At 44.7% G+C, this 19,711-nt stretch overlaps 1 protein-coding gene across 8 annotated transcripts in view; it reads right to left on the bottom strand.

Moving 5' to 3' along the window:
- The window catches only part of SPECC1 (sperm antigen with calponin homology and coiled-coil domains 1), a 271,702-nt gene that overhangs the window by 54,993 nt on the left and 196,998 nt on the right, over positions 1-19,711 (bottom strand). For 7 of the 8 annotated variants that reach the window (XM_078067987.1, XM_078067988.1, XM_078067990.1 and 4 more), the window contains 4 exons: positions 18,590-18,690; positions 13,878-13,959; positions 10,571-10,727; positions 5,558-5,660 (listed from right to left, as the gene is read on the bottom strand). In XM_078067987.1, the coding sequence (XP_077924113.1) occupies positions 5,558-5,660; positions 10,571-10,727; positions 13,878-13,959; positions 18,590-18,690 (443 nt within the window). Of the gene's footprint in view, positions 1-2,935; positions 2,995-5,557; positions 5,661-10,570; positions 10,728-13,877; positions 13,960-18,589; positions 18,691-19,711 lie in introns of those variants that run through there. The other variant, XM_036084546.2, reaches the window with a different exon arrangement.

The following is a 19,711-nucleotide window of genomic DNA, read 5'->3' on the forward strand; positions in this document are numbered from 1 at the left end:
TTGATCATGTTATGTCACGTGGCAAAAGGATTTGACAGACAGAATTAAGCTTGCTAATGAACTGGCCCTAAAACAGGGAGAGCCTCTGGGTGGGCCTAACTTCATCACATGAGGCTTTATTTATTTAAAAAAAATTTTTTTAAGTATTTTATTTGAGAGAGAGAGAGAGAGCACAAGCAAGGGCAGCGGAAGGCAGAGAGAAAATAAGGCTCCCCACTGAGCAGAGAGCCTGCTGTGGGGCTCCATCTCAGGATTCTGAGATCATGACCTGAGCTGAAGGCAGCCGCTTAACCAACTGAGCCACCCGGGCGCCCCGAGGGCTTATTTAAAGCAGAATTTTCTCAAGCGAGAGGCAGAAGTCAGAGATCCAAAGCATCAACATGAGCAGGATGTGATGGCCACTGGTGACTGAAGATGGAGGGGGCCACACGGAAAGAACCCGAGCGGCCTCCAGTTGCTGGGCGTGATCCTGGCTGACACCTGGCAAGAAAACGGGGGCCTCCGTCTTACAACCGCAGGGAACCTGTCACCAGCCTGAAAGACACCAAGTGGATTCTTCCCCAGAGCCTCCAGGTGAGAACATGGCTCAGCTGACACCTGATTTCAAGCTACATCGTGCTGGACTTCTGACCTCTAAGAACTGTGAGCTCACGAACAGGTGTTTGAAGTCACTGAGCCTGGGACTTCGTTACACAGCAAAAGAAAACCATACCAGTGACTTCAAAAGCAATACAAATAACTGGCCATTTCTAGCCAAACTATTTTCAAATCATATTTCCTATAGGAGGAAACTTAAATATCACTCTACATATTTCTTCCTACTATAACACTACTCTAATGCTTTGACACTTGAAATCTGAGGCCATTAAAACCTTAAAACTCAGCCAGTTAAAACATGCTAAAAGTTACGGATTCTAGCTTTGGAGAGGTAGGTGAGATGTAGGTAATCCCTACCTACGCCCTCCACCAAATAAATCACCGGTGTTAACCACAGTGACCAGGGCACGGCAGGGTCCTAGAAACACAGCCAAGGGGCCACCTGCAGACATGTGGGGTGGCTGCATCTCATCACCCTTCTTGGGAGGGACAAGGACTCTGCAGAGATTTACAGCTGAATTCCACCCACTCATCAGAGTGCGTCCCAGGCCAGGTCCCTCAGCGAAGGGAGGGCAGAAGGCCAAGCACGCTGACCATCCTTAGCCTCACTGAGGTCTGAGGGCTTCAGGACAGGAAGAGAAATGACAGAGGACACCCCAGCGCCAAACTGGTTGACTTCACAACTGTGGGGTGCCCCCCGTAGTGTTTTCTGGGTATTGGTAGGACTTCAGCACTCGCAACGCCTTAGTGCTAGACAGTCCTGGTTTCCTTGCTGCTTATCAGCGAGGGACCTCTCTCGGCTCCTGATGGGCCCCCTTCACCTTCAAGCCCACCAATGGTGCACTGAGTCCTTATGATGCTTCAGAGGAAACTCCGGCTTTTAAAGGGTTCATGTGTTAGGTCTACCCAGATCATCTCCCTTTTGCCATATGTAAGGAGGAGATTATTTAAGGGTGAGGGTTACTGGGGGTCATTCTTAGAATTCTGCCTATCACATCCACCATCTTGTCTCCTGGCCCCCTTGAGAACCCTTTCTGGTAATTACATGAGAGATGCAAATTTCTGTCATAACCCCAAAGAAGGAATTAAAGGCAAATTTAAAAAGGGAGACGTAGGGTTCCATGGGTCCGATCTAACCTTGGCTCGGGATATAGTTAATAGGCAGCCTACAGACTGAGAGTAATTTGCAAGGCCTTCCTGGAAGCCTGACTTAAAAAAAAAAATCCAAGGAAATGTGAGTTGAGTAGAATGTCTAGAAAGGTCTCCTCTCTGCTGAGAGCCACTTCAAGCCCAGTGCGGGCCTCACTCTGGAGTGAGTGCGTGTTCGTGTTCCTGGATCTCAGTCCTGGGGCTACGTCAAGACACCCAAAGCTGAACCTGGGGCTCAGCAGTGGGTCTGACCCACTGTTCTAAGTTTTCAGAGCTGCCACCCCATGTTACTTAAATTCCAACTGATGCAGTTGCTAAAGTGATGATGTCCTCATTCCGACCTTCCAAGCTTAGTACCTGGCGTGGGATGAACCTTGATGAAGAGATGCAAGTCTTCTTTCCCTTCCTCAGGGAAGGTGAGCCGCTGCTCAAATGTCACCTCCCTGACCTTCATATGACAGTGGCGTTCACGCACCCAGCACTCCTAAGCCTCCCACCCCGACTTTTCTCCACAGTACACTCTAATATAGTACGTATTTTACTTTTTAATTTGAATCGTCTAGTCCCCGTGAAGATGGAAGCTCCACGAGAGCAGAGATTCTGCCTGCTTCGTTCACTGCTGATTTCCCAGAACCTAAAATATAACGTGGCACCAAACAGGCCCCTCCATAAAAATTCACTGAATTAATATGTGGAGAGTTTTGACAGAAGCTATCATGCTATACTTTGGTGGGCTAAAAAGAAAGTTCTTTCAAGTGAAAATGCACATGGCTACCGGCTTTTTTTTTTTTAACTGAGCTGTCTGAGTTTTCTACAATTTATTTTTGGCTTCCTGAGTCGGAGAGAACAAGCTTCAGAAGGCTTAGGAGGCGTCTCAGACAAACAGGTCTAGACAGAGGATATTTTGTGAGGAGTAAATAAATTAGACACATATGATTTATGTTTCCCTCTAAATTTACAGAGATTTAACAACGAATGAAAAATACCCTTCAGGCAGAATGAGTTTTGGGTTTCATCAAGTGTAAAATGCTTTGAAAACTAGTTCAAGATGTTCACAAAATAAAACAAAACGAAACAAAAAATCACTACAGCAGGAAATATAATTCTCACTCTGATGATGGGAAATAGCTGATGGTATAATCCCTCCCTGCAATCTAATTATAATAACACTACATGACAAAGGGCCAATTCCTTCTGGAAATTTTAATTGTCTTTTCCTGTCCATCTTGCACTTCCCTTGATCCATTTCTGTAAGGTGGGGAAATGACGGCTCAGTCAAGTGTCCATGACCACGTGTGGCTCAGCCATGGCCAAGACCTTGTTCCTGGCCTTTCTGAGCTTCAGTTTTCTGTGACCACTCCTACTTCCCTTACCCTAAAGCCTCCCAGAATCAGCTTTCTCTCCCCCACTCCTTAAGCTTTTCCATTTCCTCAGCAGCGTGGGGAGTGTCTGACTCTTGATTTCAGCTCAGGTCATGATTTCAGGGTGGTGGGATTGAGCCGAGGGATGCCCTCGTTGGGGTGGCCTGCCTTTATGGGGTGGTTTCGACCCTCAGAGTGGGCTGAAGCAGAGAGCGCACAGAGCAGCTAAAGGAGAAAATAATGCATCAGAAACAAAGCTCGTCCTCTGGGAGTCTCTCTTACGGGCCATTAACCCGACTAATTTTTTTCTTTTTTAGCAGGAACCGGGAAAAAAAAAAAAAGGTAATGTCAAAGACACAAAACACTTCTATTCTTGGGTAGAATCTGATTTTAAGACCCTTGACTCCTGCTATTACAAAGACAATCCCAGCCCTGCTGCTGCTCAAGTATCAGGGCTGCTCCTGGCCGAGGCCTTGTTTTCTTGCTTGGTTCTTTCTTTCTCTGTCCCCGCCCCCCTCAAAGCTTAAGGTTGGGGAAGGAGTGCTGGGGTGCCAGAATCTTCAGAATCTTTAGAAAAGTGGGGTAAACGTATGGGAATGCAGGGTCTGAGTGGGGAGAAGGGAGGAGATGGCAATTTTATTTTATTTTTAGTATTTAAAATTTATTTATTTATTTACTTACTTACTTAAGTAATCTCTGCACCCAGAGTGGGGCTCGAACTCATGACCCCAGGATCAGTAGTCACATGCTCCCCCGACTGAGCCAGTCAGGCACACTGGAGATGGCAATTTTAAAGAGGGTGGCTATTTAATGGGAAAGGGAACACAATCCACCTTACAGAAGAAAACACTGGAGAACATTTTTGTGTCCTTGGAGCAGACAAAGATTTCTGAAACAGGATGCAAAAAGCACTAACCACCGGGAAAAGACGGATAAATGAGACTTCATTAAAATGAAAGACTTTGTTCAACAAAAAAGTGAAAATTCAAGCCACCCTGGGAGCAGATACTCGCAATACTTCTATCTGACAAAGGACTGGTACCCAGAATATACCAAGAGCTCCTGAAAGCAAGAGGGGAAAGACAGACAATCTGATTTTAAGATGGGCAAGAGACAGGGAGGGCACATCCCCAAAGAGATTACCCAGATGTCCAGTTAGCATGTGGAAAAGTTCTCGGCCTCATCCAGCCAGCAGAGAAGTGCAGATCCCAACCACAATGAGATACCACTACACACTTATCCCAAGACTGGGAGCACCAAGACTGGTGCTCTCAGTGAAAATGCAGAGAAATGACCTCTCTCCTCACTTGCTGGGGGGAGGTAAACTGTACAACTGTTTCAGAAATCTGTTTGGCACTATCTACCGTGCTTGAATATAGGCACACCCGATGGCCCAGTAATTCCATTTCTAGGTGTAGATCCAGAAAGAATGAGCGCACCCGTGTTCCGAGAGACACGCACAAGAACGTACCAGCACCACGTAACGACAGCCCCGACCTGGAAATAACTCATCTGTCCAGCAAGAATGGAAGGGGTAAATAGATAATAGGTGTGATCACATAATGGGTTCCAAAGGGGTTAGAAAATGAACGAACTGGAGAAGACTTGATAACTTCACACCGTAGGAGAAAGCTGGATGCAGATAGGATAGTTTTTGATTGCCTTTATGGAAAGTTCCAGGGCAGGCAAAACTAATAGAGCATTCCGGGATGCCTGCTTTTTGTGGAAAACCACGAGGAAAAGAATTGAGGACAACAGTTGTCTTTGGGAGTGGGAAAGGGGTAGGATCAAAAAGTCACACGGAAGGTTTGGGGAAATTGACAGTGCTCTATTTCTGGATGGGAGTAGTGACGGCCTGGGTTTTCACTTCATTACAATCCATAAAACTATAATTTATATTTGATGAATTTTTGTCTTTCTAGATGATACTTCATAATAACAAACCTTACACTTCTATCAAGTACTACTTCCTCGTGTAACCTTCCCAGAAGACAAATACTGCCCTGATAAACTGATACTTTAAATGCAAACAGCTCCAAAGTAACAGAAAACTTTTGAAGGGCCACCTACGTGGGGCCTTTGTGTCAATTAGGGAAAGGCACCCTCTTCGGGAAGGTGGTTCGGCAAAAGCTGCCTTCCCTGGACTGAAGCAGCCTGCTGGGCGCAATGCTTGCGGAGTTCATAGCTCCTCTGAGCAAAGAAAAAGCTGGCCCTTCCTGCAGGAGACGCAGACCTGCATTGAGGTATATGGTTTGTTGGGTGGACTGGCTTTCAGTCCCACTTGCCTCTTTGTCTGGGCACCACAGCAAACCCTACTACCACTGGCAGCCCTCCCTAGGAGAACAGAAGGACAATAATTATACGCCAACATACGCATGCACAGGACCAATACGGGCACAGGACTGCTGCTGCCCAGGGCTGGCTGGAGGTTGGCCGACGCTGTCACTTACCGCGTAGCCTTCTGTTTTCTTCTGGCACCATTTCAGGAGAGCATTGCGCTTGGAGCCGCCATATTCCCGGGCCAAGGCAGCCAGCGGGTCTCTTCTTTCCACGCTGGTTAGAAAGAAGAGCACAGAGTAAAGAGAAGATGCTAATGTTTAGGACCCTCAAGTATATATGAAATAAATAACTAGATTAGAAAAGCAAAAGTCTAGGTCTATCCAGGGAGACTCAAGAGAAACCACCAAATCAGTCATATCAATGATACATTTCATTATGTTTCACGATATGAAAGAAAAATTGAATTGTACACTTCTTGGCTATTGGAAGTCTGGAAAGAGGCTGGTTTTGTTTTTGTTTTTTTTTAAATCCATCTGTTGGCTCCATCCATCTAGCCCTTTATTTACTTAAGTACAGTATCATTTTAATTAAAGACACTATAGAAAAAAATACTCCGCAAGTTTCAAGGCTTCACCTGTGTCTACATAACACATAAAAGGTAGCCCGAAAGGACATTTAAAAACCCCAGATTGGCTGCTTATGGAGAGGTGCTGGGAAGGGAGATGCAAGGTGAAAATCAGTAAAAATGACGCAAAAGAGGGTCTTTGCACACACCAAAGGTAGCACTCCTCAGTTTGCGCTACATTAACTCAATTCTGAGCACCTGTTTAGCCAAAGGAAATGATTTTACTAATTAATACACGATAGCATTCTAAGAGCAAGAGCTTTAGGTGCCCCGTTCTCAGTTTGCTGTAGACATCTGTTAATCTTTACGCTACCTAAGATTATCTAAATACTACCAAGGGATTTAAGATCACACAGTTTCTTCCATGATGACTATCATGAACTGAGAATTATATTCCTCCAGCATTGGAACAACATGCAGGAGGAGAGCAGAAATAAAACAGTTGATGCATCTCTGGAACATCAACTGTTAATAGGCAACAGTTTAAGAGTTCATTCACCCCCGAACAACATGGGGATTAGGGGCGCAGACCCTGCACACAGCTGAAAATCCATGTACAACTTTTTTTTTTTTGAAGAAAAAAAATTTTTTTTAAAAGATTTTATTTATTTGACTGAGAAAGAGAGTGAGAGCAGGAACATAAGCAGGGGGAGTGGGAGAGGTGGGGAGCCCGATGTGGGGCTTGATCCCAGGACCCTGGGATCATGACCTAAGCTGAAGGCAGACACTTAATGACTGAGCCACCCAGGTGCCCCCCATGTACAACTTTTGAGTCCCCCCCCACGCCCCCTACTAATAGCCCATTGTGGACAGGAAGCCTTATTGATAACATATAGTCGATGAACACATATTTTGTATGTTATGTATATTGTACACTGTATTCCTACAATAAAGTAAGCTAGAGAAAAGAGAATGTTATTAAGAAAATAATAAAAAAGAGAAAATATATATTACTGTATTGTATTTGTCAGAAAAAAATCCACATATGAGTGGACCCGTGCAATTCAAAACCCGTGAAACAGGATTTACCCCTAGATATATATATCATCAGAGCACATGTTCAAGAATGCTCATAGCAGCACTTTTTTATACTACAAAACTGGAAACAATCAAATGTACATCCTCAGGAAAATAGGTGAATGGTGGTGTATTCATACAATGGAATACTATACAGCAATAGAAACTGATGAATTACAGGGGTATGCAGTAACTTGAATGAACAGCAGGAACAATTTTGAAATAAAAAAAGAAAAAACCACAACATGTGTCCATGTATATAAAATTTTCAGTGTAGTAATATACTGTTGCTATTGTTTGGGGATACAAGCATACATAGTGAGACTGGGAAAGAAAAGCAAAGGATGGGGCGCCTGGGTGGCTCAGTTGGTTAAGCGACTGCCTTCAGCTCGGGTCATGATCCTGGAGTCCTGGGATCGAGTCCCGCATCGGGCTCCCTGCTCAGCGGGGAGTCTGCTTCTCCCTCTGACCCTCCCCCCTCTCATTCTATCTCATTCTCTCTCTCAAATAAATAAATAAAATCTTAAAAAAAAAAAAAAAAAAAAAAGAAAAGCAAAGGACGACATATATCATAGAGACAGTGATGACCTTGGAGGGGGGCAGAGAAGGGGGGCTGACTGGAAATTTCAATGGTAATAATAATTTTCTTTTCCTTAAACTGGAAGGTTGATATCCAGCTGCATTGTTGTTCTTTATGCCTTACACATATTTTATTGTTATTATTTTGTATCATTCTGATACTTAATAAAAATACTTTTTTAAAAAAGATTTTATTTATTTGAGAGAGAGAGAGCGAGGACAAGCCGGGGGAGGGGCAGATGCAGAAGCAGGCTCCCAGGACCCTGGGATCACGACCCGAGCCAAAGGCAGCCGCTTAACCAACTGAGCCACCCAGGCACCCCTTAATAAAAATACTTTAAAATATATATATATTTTTAAGATTTATTTATTTATTTGAGAGAGTGAGAATGAGAGAGAGTACATGAGAGGGGGGAGGGTCAGAGGGAGAAGCAGGCTCCTCGCTGAGCAGGGAGCCCAATGGGGGACTCGATCCCGGGACTCCAGGATCATGACCTGAGCCGAAGGCAGTCGCTCAACCAACTGAGCCACCCAGGCACCCCACTTTAAAATATTTTTATTAAGGAGTAATGGGATGATTCCAGACCTCAGCAATCTGAATTAAGGTAGAGAGATTTTTAAGAAAACGTCATAACTGCATTAAAATTTTTCTTTTGTAATTTGATGGCTATTGTCCCTTGCACCTGGCATATTTGTCAACTTAAGTCCATGAGAGTTTCTGTGGTCAGAGTCGCTGTTAACTATGAAGTTACAGTAACTTTGCCTGTGTTTGTTACTTCATCACTTAGAACTGAATTTCTAGGTCTGACAAACTAGGGAAGACTGAAATGAAGGTTTGGAAAAGAGTTTCTGTATCCGTGGATGCCCAAAACACTAACTGAACAGGTTTCTTTAAAAAATAAGGTTAAATAGATATGATGCGCTCTCCAAATTAATAATAATAGGATGAGAACTTCCAAAACAAGTGATTTCTATCCTGTCATTTGTTTGTCTCAATGACGTGAATACCAAAATAAAATAACACATTAATCTCCACTAATTTAATCTCTCATGATGAAGGGTATAATATAAATTGCATATTAATACACACATAGCCTTTTTGTACGCATTTCTGGCATAAAGAAAAGAGCAGTTTCAGGATAGCACTAATTCTGGTCCTTAAAACTAGTTTTGATCACTTAAATCTCCTGTGCATAAACAAGGCTAATATGTAGTATCTGGGGTTTTAAGTTAAATCTCTGAAAGATATGACTTCATCTATTTGGGTCCAAATATAAGCTACGCCCAAAGATATGACAAGAGCTGAACTTACTCAGACTTTCATAAAATCCTTTTACTATACTCATAATGGTAGTTAGAATGTTTGTTAAGTAGCTATTACTCCCAAAGTGGCTAGTTTTGTATATTCATCCATCTACCCATTCCAACGCACTGGCTGGATGCAATGCTGTGTGTGGAGCATGGCCCAGGGGGCCGGGGAAGAGATCAAAGCATGAGTTGAAATATTTACTGTGTACTAAAGTACAGCCTAAATAAATGGGGACAAAGGCACACACACGATGGAACAGTGCATTAAATACCCGATTCAGCATAAGACATGGAAGGCAGAGAAAGGGGGTGTCATGCCACCCGGGTGGCTTGCTACCACCTCGTGGAAGGTTTGACTTTTTTTTTTTAAGATTTTATTTATTTATGCGGGGAGAGAGAGAGAGAGAGTGAGAGAAAGCATGAGCGGGGAGGAGAGGCAGAGGCAGAGGGAGAAGCAGACTCCCCACTGAGCAGGGAGCCTGATGCGGGCTCGATCCCAGGACCCTGGGATCGTGACCTGAGCTGAAGGCAGACGCTTAACCGACTGAGCCACCCGGGCACGGGAAGGTTTGACTTTGCGGGGGAAGCACTTAGGAGTGTGAAAGGACAGGAAGGAGACGATTCAGGCCAGGACCCTGCGAGTGGTGGCAAATGCTCGTGTTAGCTGCAAAGGCTGAGAATAAAAGTGGCAGGTGAGCTGGGTGGGGCTAAGCCGCGCAGAACGGAGGGAGCAGAACAAGGAGCGTGGGTGGAAGGCTGCATGACAAGTCACAGGAGGTTTCTGAGAAGGTCTGCAGGGGATGCACTCTGTGTTTTCGAAGACGGACTCCACGTGGAAAAGCAGTGGGCGAGGGGCGAGGGGAGGGTGGGAAGTGGGTGGAGGTGGCTTGTTGGGGTCTGGGGAGCAGGGACACTGAAGAGGGAGGAAGTGGCAGAGGTGGGAGCCACACCAGGCCTCTGGTGGCCGCCCTGGCAGTCTCTGTCCCTTCTCGCCCCTACTCTACCTCTCACATCACTGCTAATGTGCTCTTTCGACGCTGACTTCAAAATGCCCCTCCAATCCTTCCTATATGCCACTGTTTCCTGGACCACTACTCAAAATCCAAATCCAAATCCTGCAAACTTAGTGGTTCCCCACTGCTTTACCAAAATGAGTACAAACCTCTAACCGTGGCAATGAAGACCATTTGCAAGGGGACTCCAACCCGCCTTTCCAGCCGTGATATCCTGAGCACCTACCCGCCTCCCCAGCAGATACCGGCAGCTGATGGTGTGTCTGCCAGGGCCCCTCCCCTCCTGAAGCCCCCAGGCTAGTCTAACCAAAGGAAACCACCCCCAGTCCCCTGAATGTTTTGCAGAGCTCTTCTGGGGACCCCTGCAGGCCCCCTGGCAGAAATGTTGCCTCCCCGCCTCCAGACTTCTTGACCCAAGTAACAACCCCCGCAAGAGTCTGCGTGTATTTCTGTTTTTACAGCCCTTCTTTCGCTTTGCCTAGCCCTGCTGTCCAGGGCCCTCCTCCCTCGCTGAAGGCAGGTGCTGTGTCTGGTTTCACTCAGGAAATATACATACAAGTAAATTGACCACAGGGGGTAAAACAGAAGGAAGACTACAAGGTCATCTGCCCAGTGATGTCTCACTGTGTAAAATGTGATACCTGAGTTTGCTCTGTGGTTTCAAGCCCCCGGTGGAAGCGCTCAGCAGCCTCGTGTTCCCGAAGCCCAGAGAAGGGGGTCTGCTCAGAGACTCCAGGGAGGGACTCTTCCGGAGATAAGGGTCCGGTTTCAGGTCCTCACCCCTTCCCTTTAGGAGATCTGTGTGAAGAACAACATAATCACCTATTCCTGAAGAAGAGAAATTTGAATGGTCACCACACTTTCTTCTCAAGTACAAAAGAATTCTCATTTTCTTCCTAAGTACAAATATGTAATAAATATAGAGAGTTTCTGGATTAAGGAATAAAAATGCACATAGGGACATGGCCTTTTCTAGAAAGGATTCTCCAGGCAGGACCGATTACTAATTCATAGACACAAATGCCAAATTAGCCCCTCGTTCGAAAATTATTAAGAATTTCAAGATGGCACCTGCAGAGTCTTGAGCCAAAGCCCTTCTAAGCACCCTGCACAGGTCACACCCCACAGAGCCAGCCCTGTTCCCAAGTAAAGCACTTTGTTTTAGTCGATGGGCATCTGAGAGAGACAGAGAGCTGGCAGGAAGATGCCCAATGGGATTTTCAAGTCACAGGTGGCAGCAGACAAAAACCTGGGTACCAAGAATGGTAACGATTTTACAAGAAAAAAAAAGCCACTCCAGTCATAGGGTCTGGCTTGCTAAAAATAAGCAAACATAAATTCTTTGAAGGCTCCTCTCTGCTGTTTTAGTAGGAGTCAAAACAGGTTAACGAAACAGGCTGAATCCTCTGGATGATAGTCCCTCAAGGACCACAAGAGCACAGAACGGGAGAAAATCTCCATAGTGTCTGGTTTGTATTGACAGAGGCAACGGGCGCTCAGAGGATGGGGTGACTTGCTCAATGCCACACGACAGGCCTCTGTGACCAGGCTGAGCCCACAGTCACCTCCTATGACACCATAAATAGTGATGGAAGAAAACAATACTTGCACGGCTAAGAGCCGCCAATTATGGGGCGTGAAGCGGGGAGTGAGGCTAATGAGCTTGGAAGAGGAGAGGAAAAACAGTGCTTACATCACTAAAGAGAACAACAAAAACAGTGCATTAATCCCGTTTTGGCAGCTTCTGATGACCTCAATGCTGGCAAGGCTAGCCTGAAAGCAAAGCAGTTTTTACCGTGTAATCCTTTTTTAGTATAGTAAATAGAATCATCCGGGTAGACAGGTGCCTGGTGGGGGCAAAGGGGGAGGGGGCGCTGACAAGGAACTGTTTACTTCAGGGTAATAGCTACTGTGGTTTGAGCACCAGGATTTAGCTTGTCAGTTAAAACAACAGCTTCTTTACACGAAAGGTAAAGTGGGAGGCTTAGAGAAGACACAAATATTATGACGAAAAGCTCACCTGGTACACTTCAACATGGTTAAGATGGTACGTTTTGTGTTATGCGTATTTTAGCCACAATTACAAAAAAAAAAGGCTTGCCTAGGTACACATCACTGTGCACATAACCAAGTTATCCCCAATTTTCCACTACACAGCAAGTGTAGAGAACGCAAATCAGGTGGGTTTCCAATACCCTGCGTTGACCTCCCTTCCATTTCTAGGAAGGGGGCGCTCGGTTTGCACAGAAATATCATGACCTGCTCTGCTGGACTCACTCACCCCTTCTGGTTTTTTCTTATTCTCCTGCCCTTAGACACCATTTCCTTCTTCCTCGGAGTCATTATGATGACTCCAAGTCCTGTAAGAAACCTTTATCACTTCTTTATGAGGCTGCTGATCAGAGCAATCCCCCGCCTCATTACCAAAAGGCAGCATGGTAGAAAGAATCAGAAGAAATCCTATCCTGGTCCCAGAGCCATTCAAAATCGGGGGGCGGGGAGGGGCGTTATAAATCACTTAATCTCTGTAGGGCTTGAATCTCTCACGTGTAAAATGCAAGGGATGGGCTGAGGTAGTCTTCAAATTCTCAATATCAGTGTTTAAGTCTAAAATCTTCTTATGCCATGAAAAAGAAAATGAAATTCAGAAGTGGAAAAAAATAAGGTGGTGAGGTAAAAGACTTTCCAGTCAAAAAGTGAAACTTTTATCTCATAGAAACAACTATTTTAAGAATAAACCTGACTATGTCTGACCATGATCTAAAAGAAGAACCGTGGGAATTCCTTTTGATTCCGTGGCTGTGTTACAGAAATTTGGTCTGACACTTAAAAACAAGGGATTTCTATCGATGCAACCTGGATTTCTGGCTTTCTTCCAATAGGCACCAGTAAACAATTCGTTTACTGTTCATCTTTTGTGTTGCCTTATAACAAGGGCCACAGGGTCATATACATACATTTCTGAGGCATATTTTCGGGACAAGCTTACCATTCCACTCATGTCTCTCTGTTCTGACAGGTGAACTGACGGGAAAGGGAAGAGAAGCTAAGGTGAAGGTCAACCCTTCTGCTCACCCCACACCCGGCTGTGTTTGTTCAGCCCCTGGAGCGATCCTCTGAGGGAGACAGCACTATTTCTATTTCAGAGATGATAAAACCACAGCCCAGAGAGGTGGAATAATGGGGCCAAGATGCAAGCCCACCCCTGTGTGCCCCCCTCTGTAACTGAGGCTTCACACCGGCCACCAGCGTGCAAGGCGCAGGAGTGACAAAGTGACACGGAGGATTGTGGATTCTAACCACCACGTCATCGTCAGGATCTGGATTTTAAAAATACCCGGAGTAACAACAGGAGGAGGGCTACACTCAAGGGCAAAGATATCACTGAAGAGGCATATTTTAGGAATTGTGGAAGCAAGAGACCTCCAGAATCAGATAAGATTTTTTTCTAAAAATAGTTACTTTTAAAGATGGTAAGATATTCTCTTGAGATTCCATAAAAAACAAACAAAAAACCTCCCCAAAGCTAGACATTTCTCCCGAACACATGCACACTGAGAAGTACAGTGGCAAGAAGTAGGATCTAACGTCCAGAACACAAACACGTAGAGTCTTAAATTGTTTGAAATAAATGCCATCAACTATTTTTCTAAGCTCGGTTTTGGGTAAAGAAGAAAAGTTGACCTCACAAAATAATGAGTCGAAAGTATTTGCTGTTTTTTTTTTTTTTAAAGGATTGTATTTATTTCTTTGTCAGAGAGAGAGAGAGAGAGCAAGTACAAGCAGGGGAAGCGAGAGGCAGAGGGGGAAGCAGACTCCCTGCTGAGCAAGGGGCCAGACGCGGGACTCAGTCCCAGGACCCTGAGATCATGACCTGAGCTGAAGGCAGATGCTTAACCAACTGAGCCACCCAGGCATCCCCAAAGCATTTGTTGTTTAAGGTATTACCTGAGAGGGGAAGGTCTGGAAGATCCAAACGCTGAGTCACACCTTTGCTGGCCGGCCGAACGCTGCTGTAGGTTGAATGTCTCTAAAAAACCAAAGGGCACACCAGCATTGGTGAGCTTGAGACACCAGCAACAGTGTAAACAAGGTGTGTGTGTGTGCGCATCCCATGCAACGGCTCTCGAGCTCATCAGAATCACCAGGGGAAGCTTTTAAAACAACTTATTTATTTGAATAGGTAACAAATGCAGTTGACACATGCTCAAAAAGGCACAGAAAGGACATATAGTGAGAAGAGTCTCCCATGACCTGGTTCTTCTCTTTGGGGGTAATCATTAGTAGTCAGCTTTGTGAGTACCTTCCTGGAAAATTCTGCATATATTCCAGGGGTGTGTGTAAAAATACTGATTTTTAATGGCCAAGAGGTATATATGGAAAGATGCTCAACTTCACTCATCATCGGGGAAATGCAAATTAAAAACTACAATGAGATACCACCTCGCACCTGTTAGGAGGGTCATTATTTATTTATTTATTTATTTATTTATTTTTAATTTTTTTATTGTTATGTTAATCACCATACATTACATCATTAGTTTTAGATATAGTGTTCCATGATTCATTGTTTGTGCATAACACCCAGTGTTCCATGCAGAACGTGCCCTCCTCAATACCCATCACCAGGCTAACCCATCCTCCCACCCCCCTCCCCTCTAGAACCCTCAGTTTGTTTTTGAGTCCATCGTCTCTCATGGTTCTTCTCCCCCTCCGATTTCCCCCCCTTCATTCTTCCCCTCCTGCTACATTCTTCTTCTTCTTTTTTTTCTTTCTTAACATATATTGCATTATTTGTTTCAGAGGTACAGATCTGAGATTCAACAGTCTTGCACAATTCACAGCGCTTACCAGAGCACATACCCTCCCCAGTGTCCATCACCCAGTCACCCCATCCCTCCCACCCCACCCCCCACTCCAGCAACCTTCAGTTTGTTTCCTGAGATTAAGAATTCCTCATATCAGTGAGGTCATATGATACATGTCTTTCTCTGTTTGACTTATTTCGCTCAGCATAATACCTAGGAGGGTCATTATTTAAAAAAAGGAGAGAGAGAGAGAGGGAAAACAAGTGTGGGCAAAAATGTGGAAAAACTGGCATTTTTGTGCACTGTTGGCAGGACTAGAAAATGTTGCATCCACTATGGTAAATAGTAGGCAGGTTCCTCAAAAGATTAAAAACAGAGCTCCTGTACGATCCAGCAGTCCCACTTCTGGGTATATACCCCAAACAACTGAAACAGAATCTAGAAGAGATTTTTGCCAGCAGCATTAGGCACGAGAGCCAAGAGGTGGGCACAACCTACATGTCCATGGACCAATGAATCGGGTAAACAAGATGCGGTCTGTACACGCAATGGAATATTATTCAGCCTTAAAAAGAAGGAAATCCGGTCACACGGGCTACGATGTGAACAAACCCGGGAGGACGGTATCTGTTATGCTGGGAGGGACCGCGTCTGCGGCGGTAGGAGCCCAAAGCGGATGCCAAATTTCGACAGAAGCCGTAGTTCTAGGCAACCCTTAGAGAAAGACTTGGCAGAAACAGAAGTTCCTTTCATGGGCCAACTTTGAGATGCTCTGGGAACCTTTCCTGGAAGCGCAGTGGAGACGAGTTCTCCCTGTATTCAATTCCTTTCTGCGGGGACGAGCTAGAGTGATTTCCGGTATTTGCAAGCTAATGGTGATATGCTCTCCTGCAGGAAGAGCCCCTTAAAAGTGAGTGAAAATCCATAGAAGGGATTTCACTGTATTGTTTTTGCAATCCAAAACAACCTACATGCCCATCAGTAGGGGGGTGGTTAAACAGATCACCACACATTCCACAGCCTTTAAGAAGAATGCGTTATTCTCCAAACACTGACATCTCAAGATGTCTCTGATATATTCCCTCATTCCTTCAACATTTACCGAGCTTCTACTGTGATAGAACTGTGTGCCAGCCACTGTTCCAGACAAGAGATACAACAGCAAGCAAAAATAGATAAAAATCCCTGCCCTCTCTGTGCTGGGTGTGGAGCCTGCTTAAGATTCTCTGTCTCCCTCTCCCTCTACCCCCCTACCCCCTGCTCACATGCGCACACATGTACCCACTCTCTCAGTCTTAAAAAAAAAAAAAATCCCTGCCCTCAGGGATTACATTCCAATGACAAAGTGAAATGAGTCAGTGTCTGAACAATGTGCAGTATAATCCAATTTATAAAACTTTCTCTTCCTCCCTAAACACACACACACACACGTTTATACTGAAGAAAAACATCTAGAAGGATACACAACAAGCTGTAAACAGTGGTTATTTTGGGGCTAGGGAGCATGGGAGATTTTTTAACTCATTCTCTCTCTTTTTCTTTTTTTTTTTTAAAGATTTTATTTATTTTTATTTGAGAGAGAGAATGAGAGACAGAGAGCATGAGAGGGAGGAGGGTCAGAGGGAGAAGCAGACTCCCCGCCGAGCAGGGAGCCCGATGCAGGACTCGATCCTGGGACTCCAGGATCATGACCTGAGCCGAAGGCAGTCGCTTAACCAACTGAGCCACCCAGGCGCCCCTCTCTCTTTTTTTTTTTAAGATTTTATTTATTTATTTGAGAGAGAGACAGAGATAGTAAGAAGAGAGCATGAGCAAGGAGGACACGGGGCTCAATCCCAAGACCCTGGGATCATGACCTGAGCCAAAGGCAGATGCTTAACCGACTGAGCCACCCACGCGCCCCTAACTCACTCTCTTTACGTTGATCAGGTCAGTGTAACATTAATCTAATGCCAACAGAGGTCAGAATGATGGCTACTTCAAGGGATTACCCACTGGGTGGTGGCATGAGGGGGCCTCCTGAGCTGATGAATGCTTTATCTTGCTGTTGGCTACACGGGTGTGTGTATACGGAAACATTCAAGCTGTATACGTATAAGGGGCGTGTGCTTTACTTTATCCATGAATTATAGCCGGTGGTGTGTACCTGCTCGTAAGGGCCAGTTGTTAAATCTTCAGGAATTTTGCAAGCTAGTTTTCAACACGGCCACTATTAAAATTAAACTATATTAAAAGCAAAAGTAATAAATACTCAAAATGCTTCCTATTTATTATACTTCACACTATGATTGGGGTTATTTACACCCACTCTACCTGTGGTCTAGAAATACCATGTGATACATATCTCTTCTCAGCTCCACATTCCCTGACGTCAGGGGGCTAGCTTGATGCTGACAATGATGGGAATATTTGCACCATGGAAACTGGCCAACATCACAAACCCGAGCTCCCCCTGCGCCCCCCCGCCCCGCCGGCAAGGAGCCAGTTGTTAAACATTTTGTCAGCAACCTAGTGTGTATAGCTCAATGAAAATAAGTCAAAATGAAGCATGATCTGTTTGTTTCATTAAATAAACTTGATGATTATTATAAAATAAGTAATTGTTTTACTTGGTTTTACATATGAAGTAGCACAAAATATCTTCCAGGGCAAAAAAGTAAAAACAAGAAAAATTTAAAAGATCCCAAACAACATATGTGGCTACTAAGGACACCAAAAGAGGGTACTTGTGAATGATGCTGCCCTTGGTTTATCAGGAGCTGCTGAATGTTACTAATAACACTGAAAGTCGTGGTCTTAGAAAACGCCAAGAGGGGCGACTGGCTGGTCAGTCCGTGGAGCATGTGACTCTTGATCTTGGGGTTCTGAGTGCCCGTGTTGGGTGCAGAGATTACTTAAAAATAAAATTAAAAAAAAAAAAAAGAAAAAGAAAAAGAAAAAATACCAAGAGATCAAGAAGCTCTGATCTATAACCGTCTGAAGATGGCAAAGGTGACACAGATTGCAACCAGTGACCTCTAAGAATTTATAAATCGTAAACATTTTCTCTCCCTGGGGTGCTTTAGAAAACCAAACAAAACCAAACCGAACACTTCTTTGAGAAAAATATCTAGTTCAATATCCACTTCTGGTAAAAATTATAATCTTCACTGAACTGAAAACTTTAAATGTATCTAATGGGGGACTAAATGTCATTAACAAATCGTATGAGACTTATGGTGTCTCTCTCACACCTTTATTTAGCCTCAAAATTGTAATTTTTTAATTTTTAATTTTTTTTAAAGATTTTATTTATTTATTAGAGCGCGAGCGAGAGAGAAACAGCATGAGAGGGGAGAGGGTCAGAGGGAGAAGCAGGCTCCCCGCTGAGCTGGGAGCCCGATGTGGGACTCGATCCCAGGACTCCGGGATCATAACCTGAGCTGAGGGCAGTCGCTTAACCAACTGAGCCACACAGTGCCCTAAAATTGTAATTTTTTAAAAGATTTTATTTATTTATTTATTTATTTGAGAGAGAGAGAACACAAGCAGCGGGGGAGGGGCAGAGGGAGAGGAAGAAGCAGGCTCCCCGCCAAGCAGGGAGACCGACGTGGGACTTGATCCCAGGACCCTGGGATCATGACCTGAGCCAAAGGCAGACACTCAACCAACTGAACCACCCAGGCACCCCACAAAATCGTAATTTTTAACAGAAGTTTATTATTATTCTATGCTTATTAAAAATGATGTTCAACATGCCTCAAAAAATAGACCAAGTAGTTTTCCCTTCCCCTCTGTTGCCTGAGCATTAGAGAGCATCACGGTTCCACATGGCCTGGACCACCACCCACATACCCAAGGCCCTCAAAATACCTGCATTGGGGAGACAGCAGCGGCGGGAGCAGTCCTCACTGGAATCCCACTCAGGGGACTTCTGGGGGCTTTATGGACAGAAATATTCTGTCCGGCTCCACCTGCCAAGAAAAGAGATGGGAACATTTCTATGTTGTTCCAGTTCCAAATAGCAAAGAGTAGCTCCTGATTTGTTACTACAAAAGTATCGACTAAATGGGGGTTGGTCTTAGAGGTGGGACACACGGGGGACAAGAAAACACATGTCAGGAGGCATCTATGACAAGAAGGAACAGGAAAGTTCTTGCACAAACCATTATTGTTAACTCACTTCCCATCTTCACGGACTGAATGTAGTCACTGGGCCTTCGCATCTTTTAATATTCGTGGTCTCATCTTAATCTAACTGAGCTGTGAACTATTTTAGTGAAGATAACCAGGTACATCCTAGCATCAGCTTTGACTCCAGTCTCTCTATACGACAGGCTTAACTGTTGTGCTCGAGAGAAGAAATACATTGCTATTTTGGACAGATGCGTATTCGGTTTCTTTTATTTACTACGTTTTTGTGTGTATAGACATGTATTTTTCTCATATATGTAGATAACAGTGAAGAAAGGTGAATGGTGAGCCAGAGAGACGTTTCTAGAAAAAGCTGGGAATGTTCAAGATCAGGAATGACAGGTCAGCACCCAAGGTGTTCACACCCAAGACCAGGCAGAGAAAAGTCTAACAGGGGAGGGGAGGAAGGCCGGGGGTCCAACGAGACAGCCAACTGCACAGGAAGAAGACAGTGAGGAGTCTGGCTCAGGAGTCTGGTGTAACACAATCTCCTCTTTCTCTCCACCTCTTCCGTTCCTTTTCTGCCTCTGTGTCCATTAAACTCAGGTTACTACCACTTCCCTCTTAGCGTTTCATGAGAATGAGCTGTGCCAACCAGAGGCTTCATTTCCTAGGAAACTGAGGAACTGTGCAACTGAGTCTGTGCAGTTGGCTGTGGGCAGGTCTCTTGGACACACTGGCTCCACGTGGAATGATCCAGACACAGCCCTTCTGGTTGCATCCATTCGGGGCCAGTGGGGAGTAGAGACAGGCTTGATACGTGGGGCCACAGTCTGAATGTGACTTTTGCTCATGAGATGG

This window comes from Halichoerus grypus, chromosome 2 (assembly GCF_964656455.1).
Source record: "Halichoerus grypus chromosome 2, mHalGry1.hap1.1, whole genome shotgun sequence".
Classification (NCBI taxonomy): domain Eukaryota; kingdom Metazoa; phylum Chordata; class Mammalia; order Carnivora; family Phocidae; genus Halichoerus; species Halichoerus grypus.